At 36.5% G+C, this 15,170-nt stretch overlaps 1 protein-coding gene across 1 annotated transcript; it reads right to left on the reverse strand.

Moving 5' to 3' along the window:
- Nucleotides 1–1,477: 1,477 nt before the first annotated feature.
- BPEP (transcription factor BIG PETAL P (BPE)) lies at nucleotides 1,478–3,942 on the reverse strand. The gene is made up of 6 exons (XM_078984710.1): nucleotides 3,303–3,942; nucleotides 2,683–2,880; nucleotides 2,524–2,589; nucleotides 2,371–2,439; nucleotides 2,215–2,286; nucleotides 1,478–1,927 (listed from the first exon to the last, which is right to left on the reverse strand). Exons 1-6 carry the CDS (start codon nucleotides 3,621–3,623, stop codon nucleotides 1,799–1,801), a joined length of 855 nt encoding a protein of 284 aa, XP_078840836.1. The 5' UTR covers nucleotides 3,624–3,942; the 3' UTR covers nucleotides 1,478–1,798.
- Between the last annotated feature and the right edge of the window lie 11,228 nt (nucleotides 3,943–15,170).

Here is a 15,170-nt window from a genome sequence, read left to right on the forward strand (position 1 = left end):
AATATGATTTATTAATATATTATGGGAATAATATATTAAAGGAGAAATCATATTGTTTAATTAATATTAGTCAATAATTAATTGGTAATTAGTTTTGTGACTAAAAGAGATTAATTAAACTTAAGGGACTGGAATTGTAATTATAGGATAATTGCAATTTGGGCCATGGATTGCCTTGTATCAAGGGTTGGACGAATTCTATGGGGAAGCCCATAAGGAAATCGTCCAAGGGCTTGATTAAAAGGAGTCTATGGGTTGCTTAGGGCTTAAGCATCCAAATTAGGGTTTCCTTGTTAGATAACCCTAATAGCCCAAGTATATAAAGACCCCTTAAGGCTCAAAAACGTGGCTAAGCTTCTTGTAAGGGTTTCTACACGTTTTTGGCAGCCTCCAACCTCTCTCCTCTTCATCCTCTTGCTTATGGTGTTTGTGAACCATTAGAGGAGTGACACTTGTGACTCTAAGCCTTCCAAAGTCAATACAAGGAGGAATTAGGATTGTTATTGCTACATAACAATCAAGGTATGATCTTAAACCTAATTACATATTAATATGATTACTTGTATGCTAGAATTAGGGTTTATAGTCTTGGATTCAAAGCATGTACAATAGAGAAACCTAGATCCAAGCATTAGGGTTTGTATGAGCACATAGGATGTCTTATGACCAAAACCCATCAGGATCGACCAAATTTCTCATCCTGGTTAACAAGATGTCCAAGAAACTGAACCTCTCGCAACCAAAACTCAAAAGTTGAGAACTTGGCATAGAGACGCTCTTGTCTCAAAACTCCCAACAACTCACGAAGATGCTCCTCGTGCTGCTCTCTGGTCTTGGAGTACACCAATATGTCATCTATAAACACAATGACCGGCCGATCGAGCATCGGTCTGCATACCTGATTAATTAGGTCCATAAATATTGTCAGCGCGTTGGTTAACCCAAACGATATCACCACGAACTTGTAATGTTCATAACAAGTCCGGAACGCGGTCTTTTCCGCGTCCTCCCTAGAAATCAGGTTTTAAATCGGGAATCGGCCGCCAAAACGATTCAACTAAAACCAATTTTTAAAACATTGCATTTAACAAGTTTGATTGTAAATACGTATAAAGAAAAAAAAAGTTGCGAATTGTTGAATTTATATAATTAGTTAATTACGTAGAGTTATATAAATCCTGTTTTTGTTCCGATCCAACTCGAAGAAAAAACCTTCCGTTCGAAAATCAAATGGAAAACTACTACATATAAAAGTTGGTTTTGAATTCAAACAAGACAATTAATCAATCCTTTCGATTCAAACTAATTATGTTCTCTCTTTTTTTTGTCCTTGAAATAGACACACACCTATTTATAAGCTTTTTTTTTTTGGTAGTACTCTATACGTAGGTATGGCGCATTAAATACGAACAACACCTCATTATATAAAGTAAATTGCATGTACATCTTATAATTTATTATCGATGTCAAATTACAGTTGTAAAAATTAAAATGGATTGAACTTTATTTAATTTCGTTCCATACAAATAATGCTTCTCATCTTCCAAAAAAAAAAAAAAAGTTAACAAACAATTTTCATGATATTGTTTGTAAGTAAAAGGGCATATAGACTACAACTACGAGATGTATGAGAACAAATAGTACATACATACTTGATACTTCTTAACACATTCAGATGGATATAAATATAAATATATATAGATATATAGATATATAATTTCATTAATATATGTTGAATTTGATTTCATGGTGTATCTTCTTATTGCCATCGATTGTGGAATTATGGTGTAATCATGAATCATGATGTTCTTTCAAAGTTTCCACCAATTTGCATGTGCAACCATTCGGGTGATGATCCCCTACTAAATTCCCTTGTGGGTTGTGCACCAAAGGGTACTCCCGTCATTTCGAATGTTTGTTGACCAAACTGTAACACAAACATTGACTTTTTAGAGAGAAAGACTTAATTACTGTTTTTTCTTTCTTTTTTACTTCACGGATAAACAACAATTTAACAAAGAAATTCATTAAAATGAAGCTTTTTTCCAGTTAAGTGTATTTTCATTTTCCTAGATATCTTTTAAATACTATTTATCCATACGTACTTTTGCAACTTAACGGATTATTTTTTCAATTTATAATTCAGAAAATTATCAATTTTGACATGTAATCCAAATTGAATTTGGAAGGAATAATATAAATCCAAAAACTTACATCTTTTGAAGTAAATCCTTGGGGACTTGGGTGTGATCTTGAGGTGACAGCTTCAAGCTTCATTGATAAAAACTGTGATAAAAATTATTTAGCATAAAATAATCTTGATTTTTAATGTGAAAATGAAAAGTAAAACATGAAATTAAGTATGATTACCTCGACTTGTTGCTGTAATGATTGGATGTAATTGATTATTTCATCAAGAACAAGCGCTTTCCCAATAACCTGAGAACCCAATTTTTTTTTTTTTAATAAAAAAAATAGAAATATAAAAACAAGAAGAAGAAGAAGATAAGAAATAAATCACACCTTATTACAACCAGGGACAAGATCTTGGAGAATTTTCATCCTTTCACTTATCTTCTCCCTTCTAGCCTGTCGACAAATTGTCCTTTAAAAGCTATAACAGAGTACAAAAGAAAAAGAAGTTATTTTTTCACATTTTAGATAAGGTTAGAAAGAAATTACTCTTTCTGCTAGACTATGGCTGTCGGTGGCTTGACCCCTTCTTGCTCGAACATGAATGTAATCTTGTTTAGATGGATCAGATGGTTTTCCACTGTTTTCTGTTTTCTTTCCAGAGCTTCTTTCAGGTTCTGGTTTTGGTTTAGATTCTGATTCATTTTCAAGCGCCAAACTCTTCAATCGTTTGCCATCGCTATCAAGCTGATTAAAAATTTCAGAAGAACTGAATTCAGAAAGGAGAGCATGAAATGAAATGAACTGCAACTGTTTCTATGGAGTTTAATAGAATATAGTTTGGTGAGGTTGAAGAATTTTGGATCGAGATTGAGAGAATTGTTTTCTAACGTAGAGAAAAAAGCATAAAGTGGAAGATAATCATAGCTTTAATTTCTAATTTGAATAGATTCTTTTGGATTTCCTCCGAATTTGACCATGAAAGTCACGTGAGGAACTTTAAAGTCTAATCTGCGAAATCAACTTAGGGAAAAGCAATTGAAAATAGTGAAGCATAGTAGATATATATATATATATCAATATTCAATAGTAAATACAAAGCTGCAGTGAATTTGATGCAATCAATATTGAATCAATTAGATTGGTAGGGTTGATTGAATATTGAATACCATGCTATTGCCATTGCTACGGCTGCTAGTTGAAACGCCTTTAGACGAATCATCATCTTCACGTCGTTTCTTACTCTGATTACTATTCCCTCTCTGGTCAACAACCATGGGATCATCCACCGCTACATGATCTCGATTATCCACAAAAGCACCGCTACCACCGCTATTATCCCCCAATTGCCCCATACCGAACGCCACCGCATTGCCACCGCCACCGCCTAGATTTATCTGAAAGGGCCAGATCTCAGGCAAATTACACAACGAAGACCCCGTGTTACCTGACCGAAAACCACCTCCATTCATCATCATCGGCGGATCCATCCACTCAATAAAACGATAACAAATCAAATCACCATCCAACTCCTGGAAACCCTAGATTGCGTCAAACAAACTTCAACTCGTGAGTGCCAAATCAGCTAGACGGTTGAAAGAGAGATGTATACTGATAAGTATATGTAGAGAGAGAGAGAGAGAGAGAGAGAGAGAGAGAGAGAGAGGGTGGGTGATAAAGCTGCTTGTGATCTCCTTTGACAGTGGAGGGTTGTTGGGTGCGTACTGTACCCTCCACCAGTGTACGTTAGCGAGGTAGACCTCGGGAGTTGAAAAGAAGTGACTTCTGAGTGAGGATTCTCGGAGTGTCGAGCGTTTTTCTTTTTATATAATCACAAATCTGTAACCTGTTCTCAGCCGTACGATTCACCAAAATTAATATTTTTACACTCCATTCTCTTCAATATCAAATATTTACATTTACGGAAAATTAATTTGGTAAAAAAAACTTACAAGTACTAAATTTTTATTTTTATATATGATGTACCAACAAAAAGACTATCTTAAACGTGTTTAATTGGTTTATATGTTCCATAAATATCAAGGTTTAAAAAAGCTCAGTTCCGTTGTGACGCGTCATGGCTCCAAGGCTTGTGTCTGCCGCCAAACTTTACTAAAATGTCGCCTTAATTTAGATATATGTATAAAAGAGAATAATAGTTGAAAATACATATAAAAATATTAATTATATACAAAATTATCGTCTTAATTCATGTCTTACAATCGATGTGGTTCGCCAAGACTCAGAAATAGTTGAAGCTTGACATTGCCGCCAAGTCACGTCTTACGTTATTTAGAACCTTGATAAATACCATTAAATTCATATTTGTTTTTCATAAAACACTATTAAATCACCAAATAGATTTACATGCTATGAGAGAGAGAGAGAGAGAGAGAGTTCTTGCCACATTCCTCAAACCGTGTGGTCTAAACCATGGAGAGAGAGTGATGTTCATTACCGTAAAACATATCACATAAGCTCTACCTAATTTTTACCACATTCTATTCCATCCGATCTAAATAGAATTCTAGTGAAAGTTAATCATAGTTTTAGGATCCAAAATCATAGATGTTGTAAATCATTGATTTAATGTTCTGAGTAGTATGTTAATTAAGGCTTAAATCATGTATCCATATGTTAAATAAACATTTTAGACGTTATTGTATACTTATAGCTATAGGTCATTTGGGATGTTTGTTTGAAATGTTAGGAACAAATGCATCAATGTACAACTCATTAGACAAACTCCAATGAAACATTAAAACACTTCTCTAGAGGCATCAAAATGGCTATTTTATTCCAACCAACTTTTAAAAATCCTTATTATATTGTGCGGGATACTTTTACATACCAAATATGAAAGCCACAATGTTTAACCAGTAAAATTCATCATTTTAATGTGTGGTTGGATTAAAAATACCATTTTAGTTTATAAACATCATAATTTTAGTGATTTGTCATTGGAGTTGTTCTTACTAATAAAAAACAACAAAAATAGTGGAGTTTAGAAATTACATATTCACATAATTTTTAAGGGAAAAATTACATGTCTCTTGTAATTGTCTTAACGAAAACCAAAAATACCATAACTTTTTTTTTGGTGTTGATATGTTTGTCTTTGAACAAATTATAATACCATTATTAGGATTTATGTAACTTATTTAATAAATTGAATAAGATTAATAGCACTTATTGTAATTAAGGTTTTATTAGTGGATAGTCACTTAGTTAATCATGGATCACTAGTCAACTATCCAAATATAGATGTGAATGTGAAGTGAGCTTTGTTCTGTAACTCGAGGTGAATATTTTACACCTTTAAATACGTGTCTATATCATAATGATATTATTTGAACCTTGAATATATGCAACATTATATGTATGTATTGCTCGGCTACTATAGGTACTATGTGTTGCATTTTCTTTCACTTTAAATGTTATGATGATATAGTTTCTAAATCGGGAACATCCTTTAATGATTTAAAAATTCATATAGCGAGGGACATTAAAAGTAATTATAATGATGAATATAATAAATAATAATTACTGTGATGAAAATGATATCGAGATTAATATATGTATTATATATTAATAATAACCGATGTATGTCGAATTGAGTGCATGATTGAACATCTTGTGTGAAGTATGCTTATTTTTTCTATCCATGTGCTTATGATTGACTTACTGTTCTGATGATGACATTTGTTTCTTTGCTTGTTGTTGTGACTTGTATTGGTACATGTAGCTTGATATTAATGACCTGGTGAGGTTAGAACTTTTTAGATAGTTTTATTTATGTTATTTAGAGATGATATCAGTTGAGACTTGTGTGTAATGTTTCATTTATACTTGGTTTTGGTACCTGTTTGCAACTTTGAATTTTTGATGGATTGTTTTTTAAAGTAATACTGGTGATGTTTTTAATATAATAAATAAGACTTCTGTTGCCTAAATCTATTATATAATACTTTAAAAAAATAAGGTGAAAAATCACGGTGTTATAAATAAGAGCTGAAATTTTTGACCACACCTGTGATTGTTGCTGATCGTGAAGACGGCCTGCTAAAATGGGATATTATTTGCTAAAGGCTAAAAATGGAGTTATTGTTGTTGGCATGCTAAAATATGTCGCCCATTATGTTGGGGTATAGTTGATGTTGGGTTGAATAAAAGGCCCGCTTGATGAGAAATTGATCCTCGTAGTTCCTGAGTTGATGAAGACAGTGGGTGCGAACCGTACCCTAGCATGTCAGAGTTATCACATGCGTCTACTATCTGCCACCATGTCGGCCTTTATTCCAACCATTGTTGCCATTGCAACGATTTTGGCTGCCATTTCGGTTGCCTTGATATTTTTCCTCAATTATTTTATGAAACGTGAGAGTGATTTGTAGCAAGAACCATTGGAGACGATGAATGCCCATAATGAGATATGTCAATGGTTCATTATTAAGCTTGTTTCATTTGTTGCTCTTTGAGTAAAATCATGATTCAAGTGTTCAAAAAATGTTGGAAGTGCACTCGATGACGTATGATCCTTGCAATATTGGTGTACTTTAGTGATAAACTATTAATGATGTGTGACATATGGTTTTTCTCTACAGCCAATGTTCTATGTTGTTGAGAAGGTCAAGAATTTTATTCATACATGTGTAATACTCGGTAATAGAGTAGTTACCGGTAATGAATTATGAAGCTCGTTATCGAGTTGGATGGCCTTTGCATCCTTGTTTTCTTGAAAGGGAGTTTCCAAGCTATTACAAATGTAATGAGCAAACACCTTCTTCTTAAATATCATCCGTAGCAAAGATTAAGATATAATAAAGTATATCCACATCTTTACTATGGAATCAATACAATTTCATTCGCCCTTTTTGGACGGAGCAAGAGCTTTGTTGTTTGGAGCTTCAAGGTGGCCATTAACACTAAACCTATAACAATGGGTTTCCAACAATTCGCGTCAAGCATCGTAATTTAACTGGTCAAGATCAAGAATCAAAAGGACCGAGGTTTTGATATTAGTAAGATCATATGAAATTTTGGTAGCATTGGATGGCGCAAACATGATTGAGAGTCAACAAAAAAAAATGGATGCGAGAGGATGGTCGTTGGTGAAGGTGTGACATCCACAATTTTATGTTCCTTTTGAATTTTTTATTTATGCTTATTTTAAAACCGAGTATTTCTTTTGTTGAGAAATTGGTCCAAGATATTATTTCAATGTGAGATAATATTAACATTAAACATTTCTAAAAAAACGTTCAATATTGATATATTTTCAAAACTTGGGATGTCATAATTAATACAAAACATAAGCATAAACAGACATTACATTAATTTAGACTTATGCTTTACATTTCTTTTAATCTCTCAGTGTAATGTATTGTTGAATCTATATGACCAAGAATCATTAAGGAATGATATTGCTAATAATATATATGATCATATAAGATCACACATTTATCAAGTTGGCACATTTTATATATTTTTTATTAATATAATTATTAATAAATAATATCAATTATTGTATTTCAATTAGGAAATAATTATTGTTTTATGAAAATAATAATCATAAGAGAGTATATCTAGCTATTATTTCATATGGTATGAATTAATAAATCATGCATAACCTTTTGGACTAATTGGATTCTTTTTTCTTTTACCTAAAGACAAAGTTTATCTTTTAGAAACTTAGAGTTTATAAAAAAATTAAAGAATTCATCCTCTTTTGAGAGGTATGGCCGAAATTAATAAAGTAACTTGTCAACGTCCATGCTTTGTCTCTCCATGCTTCTAAATGATACAAATACTTTATAGTATTTTATTATAAGGTCCTTACTTTGCATGGGGTATATAAAGGATGTGTGTTGCATGATTTTTGGCAAGGTTTTGGTCTTAATACTTCACTTAAAAAGCTAATGGTCGAAACCACCTCTCTACTCTCTCTTCTTGTTGTATTTTGAAGATTGTTGCAAGTTTAAAGCTTCCTTGAGTTGTCTCATTTAGTGCTTATTTGAGTTAAACACTTAAAGGTTTACAACACTCAAGAATACAAGAAGGACCTAGCATTCCAAGTGTCTTCCTCTCGATGGTTGATATACATAGAGAAATCATACTCTTTGATTTTTGTTATCTTCATCAACATCCCAAAACCAAGTGGGTTCAAAGGCTTCAAAGGTTGTCATTCTAAAAACTCTATGAATGTTTTTATTTCATTCTAACCTCCATAAATGGATCATTGACGGTTTGGTTTTGTTATAAACCAAAAATAAACTTGTTATTTTAAGACTTCCGTTGCCAATTTTTATGAAAAACAAACTTATATTTTGTATCAAAACACATATGTGGTATCAGAGCTATCTTTTATATGTTAGAATGATTTTTTATGTTTGATAATATTTTGTTTTTGGTTCTTTTGGTAAGAAAAATCCATATTTGTCTTCTTTGGCAACTTCTTGGTTAAAATTGTTTATATATATATATATATATATATATATATATATATATATATATATATATATATATATATATATATATATCCATTTTTCATGCATTTTTGTTATATAAAAGTTGCTTTAGAAAAAACAAAGAGTTGTTTGTCATAATCTTTTATATGTTGTTGTGTATAAACAAGCGATTTGGATATTTGTGTTGTGTTTGGTTGATATTTATTTATCCATATGATGTAATAGATAAATAAGTAATTTTTTTTTTTTTTCATTTGTTGATTTGCTGTAATAAATTAGTTAGATAAGTTGCATTTATATTTAAATGTAACAAGATGAAAAAATGATCTCCTTGAAGATGACTTAACCATTTAATACCATAATCCCAACCATAAGATTCTACTTTTAGTTTTGGGCATAATTATACTCTTAATGGTTTAAGTGTTGTAACTTTCACAATATGAAGATTTAAAGTCCTTTTGCAAGCAAGAGTTAACTCGGTAAGTGGAAGCTTGAAGACCTTTTGAAGTGTACCTTAATTCCTTTAGGAAGCACTTAATAATTCTTGTGATATCTCATAAATATTATTACTAGACATGGTTTGGTTTATACATATCATAATGCATGCATGTGATGTTTATTTTTATCTTATTGTATGTTATGTTTTGTGTATGAAAAATGAGTTTTACATGTCAGACAACATTTTAACATTAAATAATATTACTTTAAGTTTGATTAAAAAACATTTAAAAGATAACATAATATGTTTACAAATGAATATTTATAAAAACGTTCTTTTTGTTACCAGTTAAAAATCGATTTTTTGTTGAAAATAGTTTTATTCTAAAACTTATAAATACTCAAATTTAAAATATTAGAAATGGTTTAAAAGATTTTTAAACATTATATAAATTGCATGTCTTTATAATAAATAAAGAGTTTTTATTAAAAAGGGTAAAATCTGTTTATAGCATAATAATGACAAATAATAAAAGTAGTGATTATTTTTTGCGTCGAAACTTAATATATGATATTGGTGTTTTAAACATAACGCAACATGTTGATATTATGTTTTATTCATGACAAATTAGATTTAAAACATAAGTATCACCACCCAAGTTTTGGTTTATCAAAATATAACTTTTATCATAAGATGCATAAAATTGAGTTTATAAAATAAAATGAGTTTATTCTACAAATTCATGAAGTCATAAGATTTTAATTGTTATAAGGAGATTTAAAATTATGATTTTGGAAATCATACAAAACTTCAAGTCTTAAATATAAAATGAAATTTTATTAAGACTTTGACTGGTTCTTAAAACCGATCTATGACTAAACTTTAAAATATCAGATTTTAGTTTATAAGTGATTGCAGCTAATGGAAAATAAAATGAAGTTTTATTTGGAACCTAAAGAACCTCATAACAAGTGATATCAATTTTATAAAATGGTATATGAATTGTTGGATGCATACAATCGTCATGAGAGCATTTTTTATAAATTATAATTGTAAATAATAGATAAAACCTTTTCTAAAAATGCAAGTCACTGTGTTACACTTGAGTCTTGATAAATTTCCCCTTTCAATCCTATAATTTATGAATTTGGCAACTTTGGCCCTTACGCGGGGTGTACCTAGAGGGTATGCTGAGTGTAAGGGGGTGTAAGTGTAACGACGCCGTTTTAGGGAGTACGCTGGGCATACTCCGACTAGATATAAACCCTAATATTTAGGGTTTGTACCACATATATTGAACATTAAGTCCCATTTCCTCATCCCATGTCCAAGCTCCATCACTTGAAACGTTTTCCCTTGCAACCCCTAGCCCCATTGTTGCATTTTGAAGCTTGAGAGTCTATTTTTGTGTGTTTCAAAGGAAGAAGAAGGTGGTAGTGAAGTTTGGAAGTTAGAAGCAAGCTTGGATATGGAAGTCTTGCATCATCCTAAATCTCCTGAAGGTATAAAGTTCATACCTTGGTGATTATGTGACACCCAAAGTTTCAAAGACCAAGAAAGGAAAGGAAAACCCTAAATTAAGGGTCGACTCGGCGAGTCCAAGGAGGGACTCGGCGAGTCCGAGCGAGTTCCGGGTCAAGGTGTAAGCGACCGACTCAGCGAGTCGGTCAAGGTGACTCGGCGAGTCTGGTCTGTGCGTGGAAAACCCTAAATTCGGGACTTGGAGCCTATATAAACGTCTTAATCTTCTTCCTAGGGTTCTTTACTGCCTCTTTAGCCCTGGATATCAAACCCTAGCCGTCATATCTCCTAGTTGAGCCTTGGAAGGTGCATTAAAGCTTGGAAAAGGAAGAAGGAACTTGGAGGAGCAAGAAGGAGCTATAGATCTGGGATTGTGAGTTCATTCTGAGCACTTGGAGGTAATAAATTAGTTCCTGGACCCTTTTTGCACCTAGATCTATGTGTGGTTGTTGGGGCTCTTTAGCCATAATGTTATTATTTTGAGTTAAAAGTCGGATCTGGAGTTGCTACTTCAGATCCAAGTGTGTTATGGCCTGGAGAAGCATAAAGTATCAGCCATTAAGTCGATTTTGAAGCCCCTTGGCCTTACACCCTAGTTTATGGCATATTTTGCCTAGATCTCCTTCTCAACACGTAAAGTTTGCAACTTTACGTGTGGAATAGGCTTGGGAAGGGTGGATCTATAGTTTGGAGTCCATGCATGACTCAAAAATCCTCTGCATGTAAGGAGATCTGAAGGGACTCGACGAGTCCTTTGAGTGGACTCGGCGAGTAGCATGAAGTTGTGGAGAAACTCGACGAGTGGGATGAACAACTCGTCGAGTCGTATGAAGATTGCCTTGTACTCGACGAGTCTGTTCTTGGACTCGGCGAGTCAGGTCGTGAAACCCCAAATCCTTCGAGTTGTGACTCGAATCAGTGAGTCGGGTGGAGACTCAGTGAGTTGGACAGGTCTGGACTCAGAAATCGGTAGACTTGGCGAGTCATGGACTGACTCGGCGAGTCGAGTCGCGTATGGAAGGAATCTGACTATTTCGAACTCGGCGAGTCAGTAGGGTGACTCGGCGAGTAGGGTTGACCTGGAAGGTTGACTTTGACCAGGACCTTGAATTTGGACCAGGATGGACTTGGTTGTCTTTCGGGGGTCGGTTAGACTCAGTGTTGCATTGATATTGGTAGTTCGGGGAGCAGGAGTTCCGTGAGTTGTCGGGAAGAAGCTAGTGAGATCATCAGCAAGTTCAGCCAGTGCAGGTGAGTTTCCCTTTGTGTGAATGGGTCTAAGGCCACAATGCCGGCCCATGTAGTTATGAGTAAAAGACCCGGGGGTTAGCCCTAGGCACAGTATGCTAGTATTATCAGCCAAACGAGGTCCAGTAATAGTGGGCGGGTGCCCAGGGAATTGTTTATATGATAGTTATACTTGTTGTCTGTGTGATACATGTATGTGCCTGGTAGGGAGGTGAGTGTGGGCGAGGTCCCGTATCTCACCAATAGCAGAGTGTGGATGGGGTTCCATATCTCATCAGAAGCAGGACATGGGCGAGGCCCATGATAGGCGAGGCCTTAGGACAGAACCAGTTGCATGTGTTAGTTATGTGTTATGAAATGTTTATGTGTTATTATTTGTTGACGGGCGAGGCCCTGTGACATGCGAGGCCTAAGTAAAACAGATCTGTATCCGAGCGGGGCTCGAAGCCAGGCGGGGCCTGGAGCGGCGGGGCCGTTGTAGCGGGCGAGGCCCAAGGTAGGGGGCGAGGCCCAAGATAGGGGGCGTGGCCCAGCATGTGCAGTTTGTGGTTATGCATGGTATGTGGTAGGGTGGGGAACTCACTAAGCTTCGTGCTTACGGTTTTCAGTTTTGGTTTCAGGTACTTCCGGCAGCGGAGGGAAGAGCTCGGGGTGATCGCATGGCACACACCATAGATTAGACAACCTGGGAATGTTTACTCTGATAACGAACATGTGTTCTGAAAACTTATACTAGTATTATGTTTTGAAATGATGATTTTACTTTAAGTAACGATTTATTAAAAGAAATTTTTGGTCTTAAATTTTGGGTCGTTACAAGTTGGTATCAGAGCCTTGGTTTGAGGGATTCGGGCATACTCTCGGGTGTGCCTGAACTCAAACTGAGGGGTCGGATAAAAAGTTTTCAAAAGCGAAAAGATAGTTTTGTAAAGAGAGTTTTGAGAAAGAAAATGGTTTTATAAAAGTAAAAAGAATTCAGAAAGAAAAGAACTTGAAAAGAGAAAAGAGGTGTGGTGCATGCAATCAACCGAGCTCAAGTAAGTACCCCAAAATACCTATACAAGTTTATGTTTTGATTATCAATTAATAGAACAACATGCTAGATTAGTACTAAGGATCTAGGGAGGATGCCTTATGTTCCTGTTATATGTGCTTTTGATCTGCATGATAGTGCTGAATAGTCAGTAGTAGGATAGCCTGATTAGGTTATGCCTGAGTTTATGAGTTGTGTTGTATGCTAGTTCATATTCTTGCTATGTGGATATGATTGCTTGAGTATGTTATGATTAGACTTTCCCCTTGTCTGAATGCTGCTTGCTTTGTGCATTGTGGGATTCTAAGTGATGGGAGTTAGCCATTAGGTGGATACGTCACGTCACATGTAATCAGGGTTGAATAATCTCAGAGTGTTGGATTTAGTCCTATTGCGCAGCTCTTGTTTGAGTCTAACCATTGTAGGAACGAGTCTTTTACTTGAAGGATTATCTGAGCCTTGTCACATGTGATGGTGTCTAGGTGATGGCTAATTGGCATTGCGAGGAGGCCTTCAGCAGCTGAGGACTGGTTTGAGTTGAGTCAAGGGTTTCCCTAGGGTAAGCCTAGGATGGAGTAGTGCTGGGAGCAGTAGAAGTAGAAAAGGGACCTGGTGGAGTCAAAGCAGTTCCTGAGGAAAGTACGGATAGATGTGGAAGGTAGTATGGGCCCGTACTACTGAAAGCAGAGGATCCGTACTCAATGCGGGAAAGGCCGAGACAAGACCGGGAACCTGGTAGTGAGTATGTTTGGTCTCGCAGCAGTGAGGAGTATTCTGATAGTGGTTATGTTGTATGTTTCAGTATGGTGACATTGCAAGAGGGACCAGCGGGCGGATCAGGCACCGGAGAGGGATTGGGCTCGGGTTTAGGGGCCGAGCAGCTCGAGGAGTGGATGAGGGAGTTGATATTAGCGGAGGTTACGCGCAGTATTCTAGCTCAGACTCCTGTGATCTTTGGCACGGTCAAGGAGGGTATATTGGAGATTTTGGATGAGAGGCTGGGAGCCTTCCGTACTGAGATGATGGCTTTGTTGGGAGCGCGTACCTTGACATTTCGGGAGTTCAGGGCCTGCGGGGAACCAGATTATCATGGGGCTAGGGACCCCATCGCTAGCAGCAGATGGTTGGCTGATGTTGCCAACGCATTCCGTACGAGCCGGTGTCCTGAGGAGGACAAGATCAGACTCGCTTCCTGTCTTCTGAAGGACAGAGCGAGGGATTGGTGGGAGGAGATTGGTCACGCTTTGGGTGATGATGCCGCATTGGACGCGATGACTTGGAGTGATTTCTCAGCGAGGTTTAGAGCGGAGTTTTCGCTGATTATTGAGGTGCAGCAGTTGGCCCGGGAGTTTCAGGATTTGACGCAGACTACTGAGACTGTGGAGATCACAGCCAAGTTCAGAGAGAGAACCCTTCTTGTTCCGCAGTATGTCGCGGATGAGGAGATGAAGAAGGCACGATATCACGAGATGCTGAGGGATGACATCAGGGAGTTCGTGAGCAGGTCCGGTTGTAAGACGCTGGAAAATATGATTTCTCGGGCCAGGGAGAGGGAAATTGATTTGGAGCAGATCCGGAAGACGAAGCCGGATGAGGTTCAGGTGGCCGCAAGTTTGGGCAAAAGGCCCAAGGGATCAGAGTCGAGATCGAGGGATTATCAGGCTCGCAGTCGATGCGGAAGGTGTGGCAGGACGCACGGGGGCGCGTGCAGGAGTGGTAGTGGTGGTGAGTCTGGCTGTTTCAGGTGCGGTCGGACTGGTCATTTTAGCAGAGATTGTACTGCTACCATCACTCAGGGATCAGACTTGATATGTTTTCACTGCAATCAGCGGGGCCACAAGAAGGCCCAGTGCCCCAGTTTGCTTTCAGCAGGACGGGTGATGGCACCTGCCCCTGCGACTTTGAGGATCACAGACGGCCGTCAGGGCCGTGCGGAGGCGCCTGCAGTTGGAGGCAGGGCTTTTCAGATGGCTACTCTGGAGATGCGAGCAGCACCGGACATTGCAGGTATGCGACTTCCGTTTTCAGTTCTTTTAGTTTGTGCATGATTATATTGTTATGGTTATGTATCATTAGCGGTTGAGCATTTTATTTTCGAGCGGGTTCATTGTGATCGAGTTATATTCCATTTGCATACCTTGGATATTTGGTTAGTAATTAAGGGATGGGTTGTATCGAAGAAGGTTACCTTGAGTGCAGTATCCGTAGCATGCCTTGGAGAGACTCGGTATGTCTCGCTGGTTTGGAGCCGTGTGAGTTTTAGTATGGACAGGTTAAATCCTTAGATATGGTAAGCTTAGGATTCCTCAGCGGATTGATTATGGTAGCA

Source organism: Lactuca saligna, chromosome 3 (assembly GCF_052625555.1).
Source record: "Lactuca saligna cultivar CGN05327 chromosome 3, ASM5262555v1, whole genome shotgun sequence".
Taxonomy (NCBI): Eukaryota; Viridiplantae; Streptophyta; class Magnoliopsida; order Asterales; family Asteraceae; genus Lactuca; species Lactuca saligna.

Coding starts and splice junctions, on each gene's coding strand:
- BPEP (XM_078984710.1), bottom strand. CDS start 3,623: ATGGATCCGCCGATGATGATGAATGGAGGTGGTTTTCGGTCAGGTAAC. Junction 2,440..2,523: donor TTGTCCCTGGTTGTAATAAG/GTGTGATTTATT, acceptor TTGGGTTCTCAG/GTTATTGGGAAAGCGCTTGT. Junction 1,928..2,214: donor AAGGATTTACTTCAAAAGAT/GTAAGTTTTTGG, acceptor TTTGTGTTACAG/TTTGGTCAACAAACATTCGA.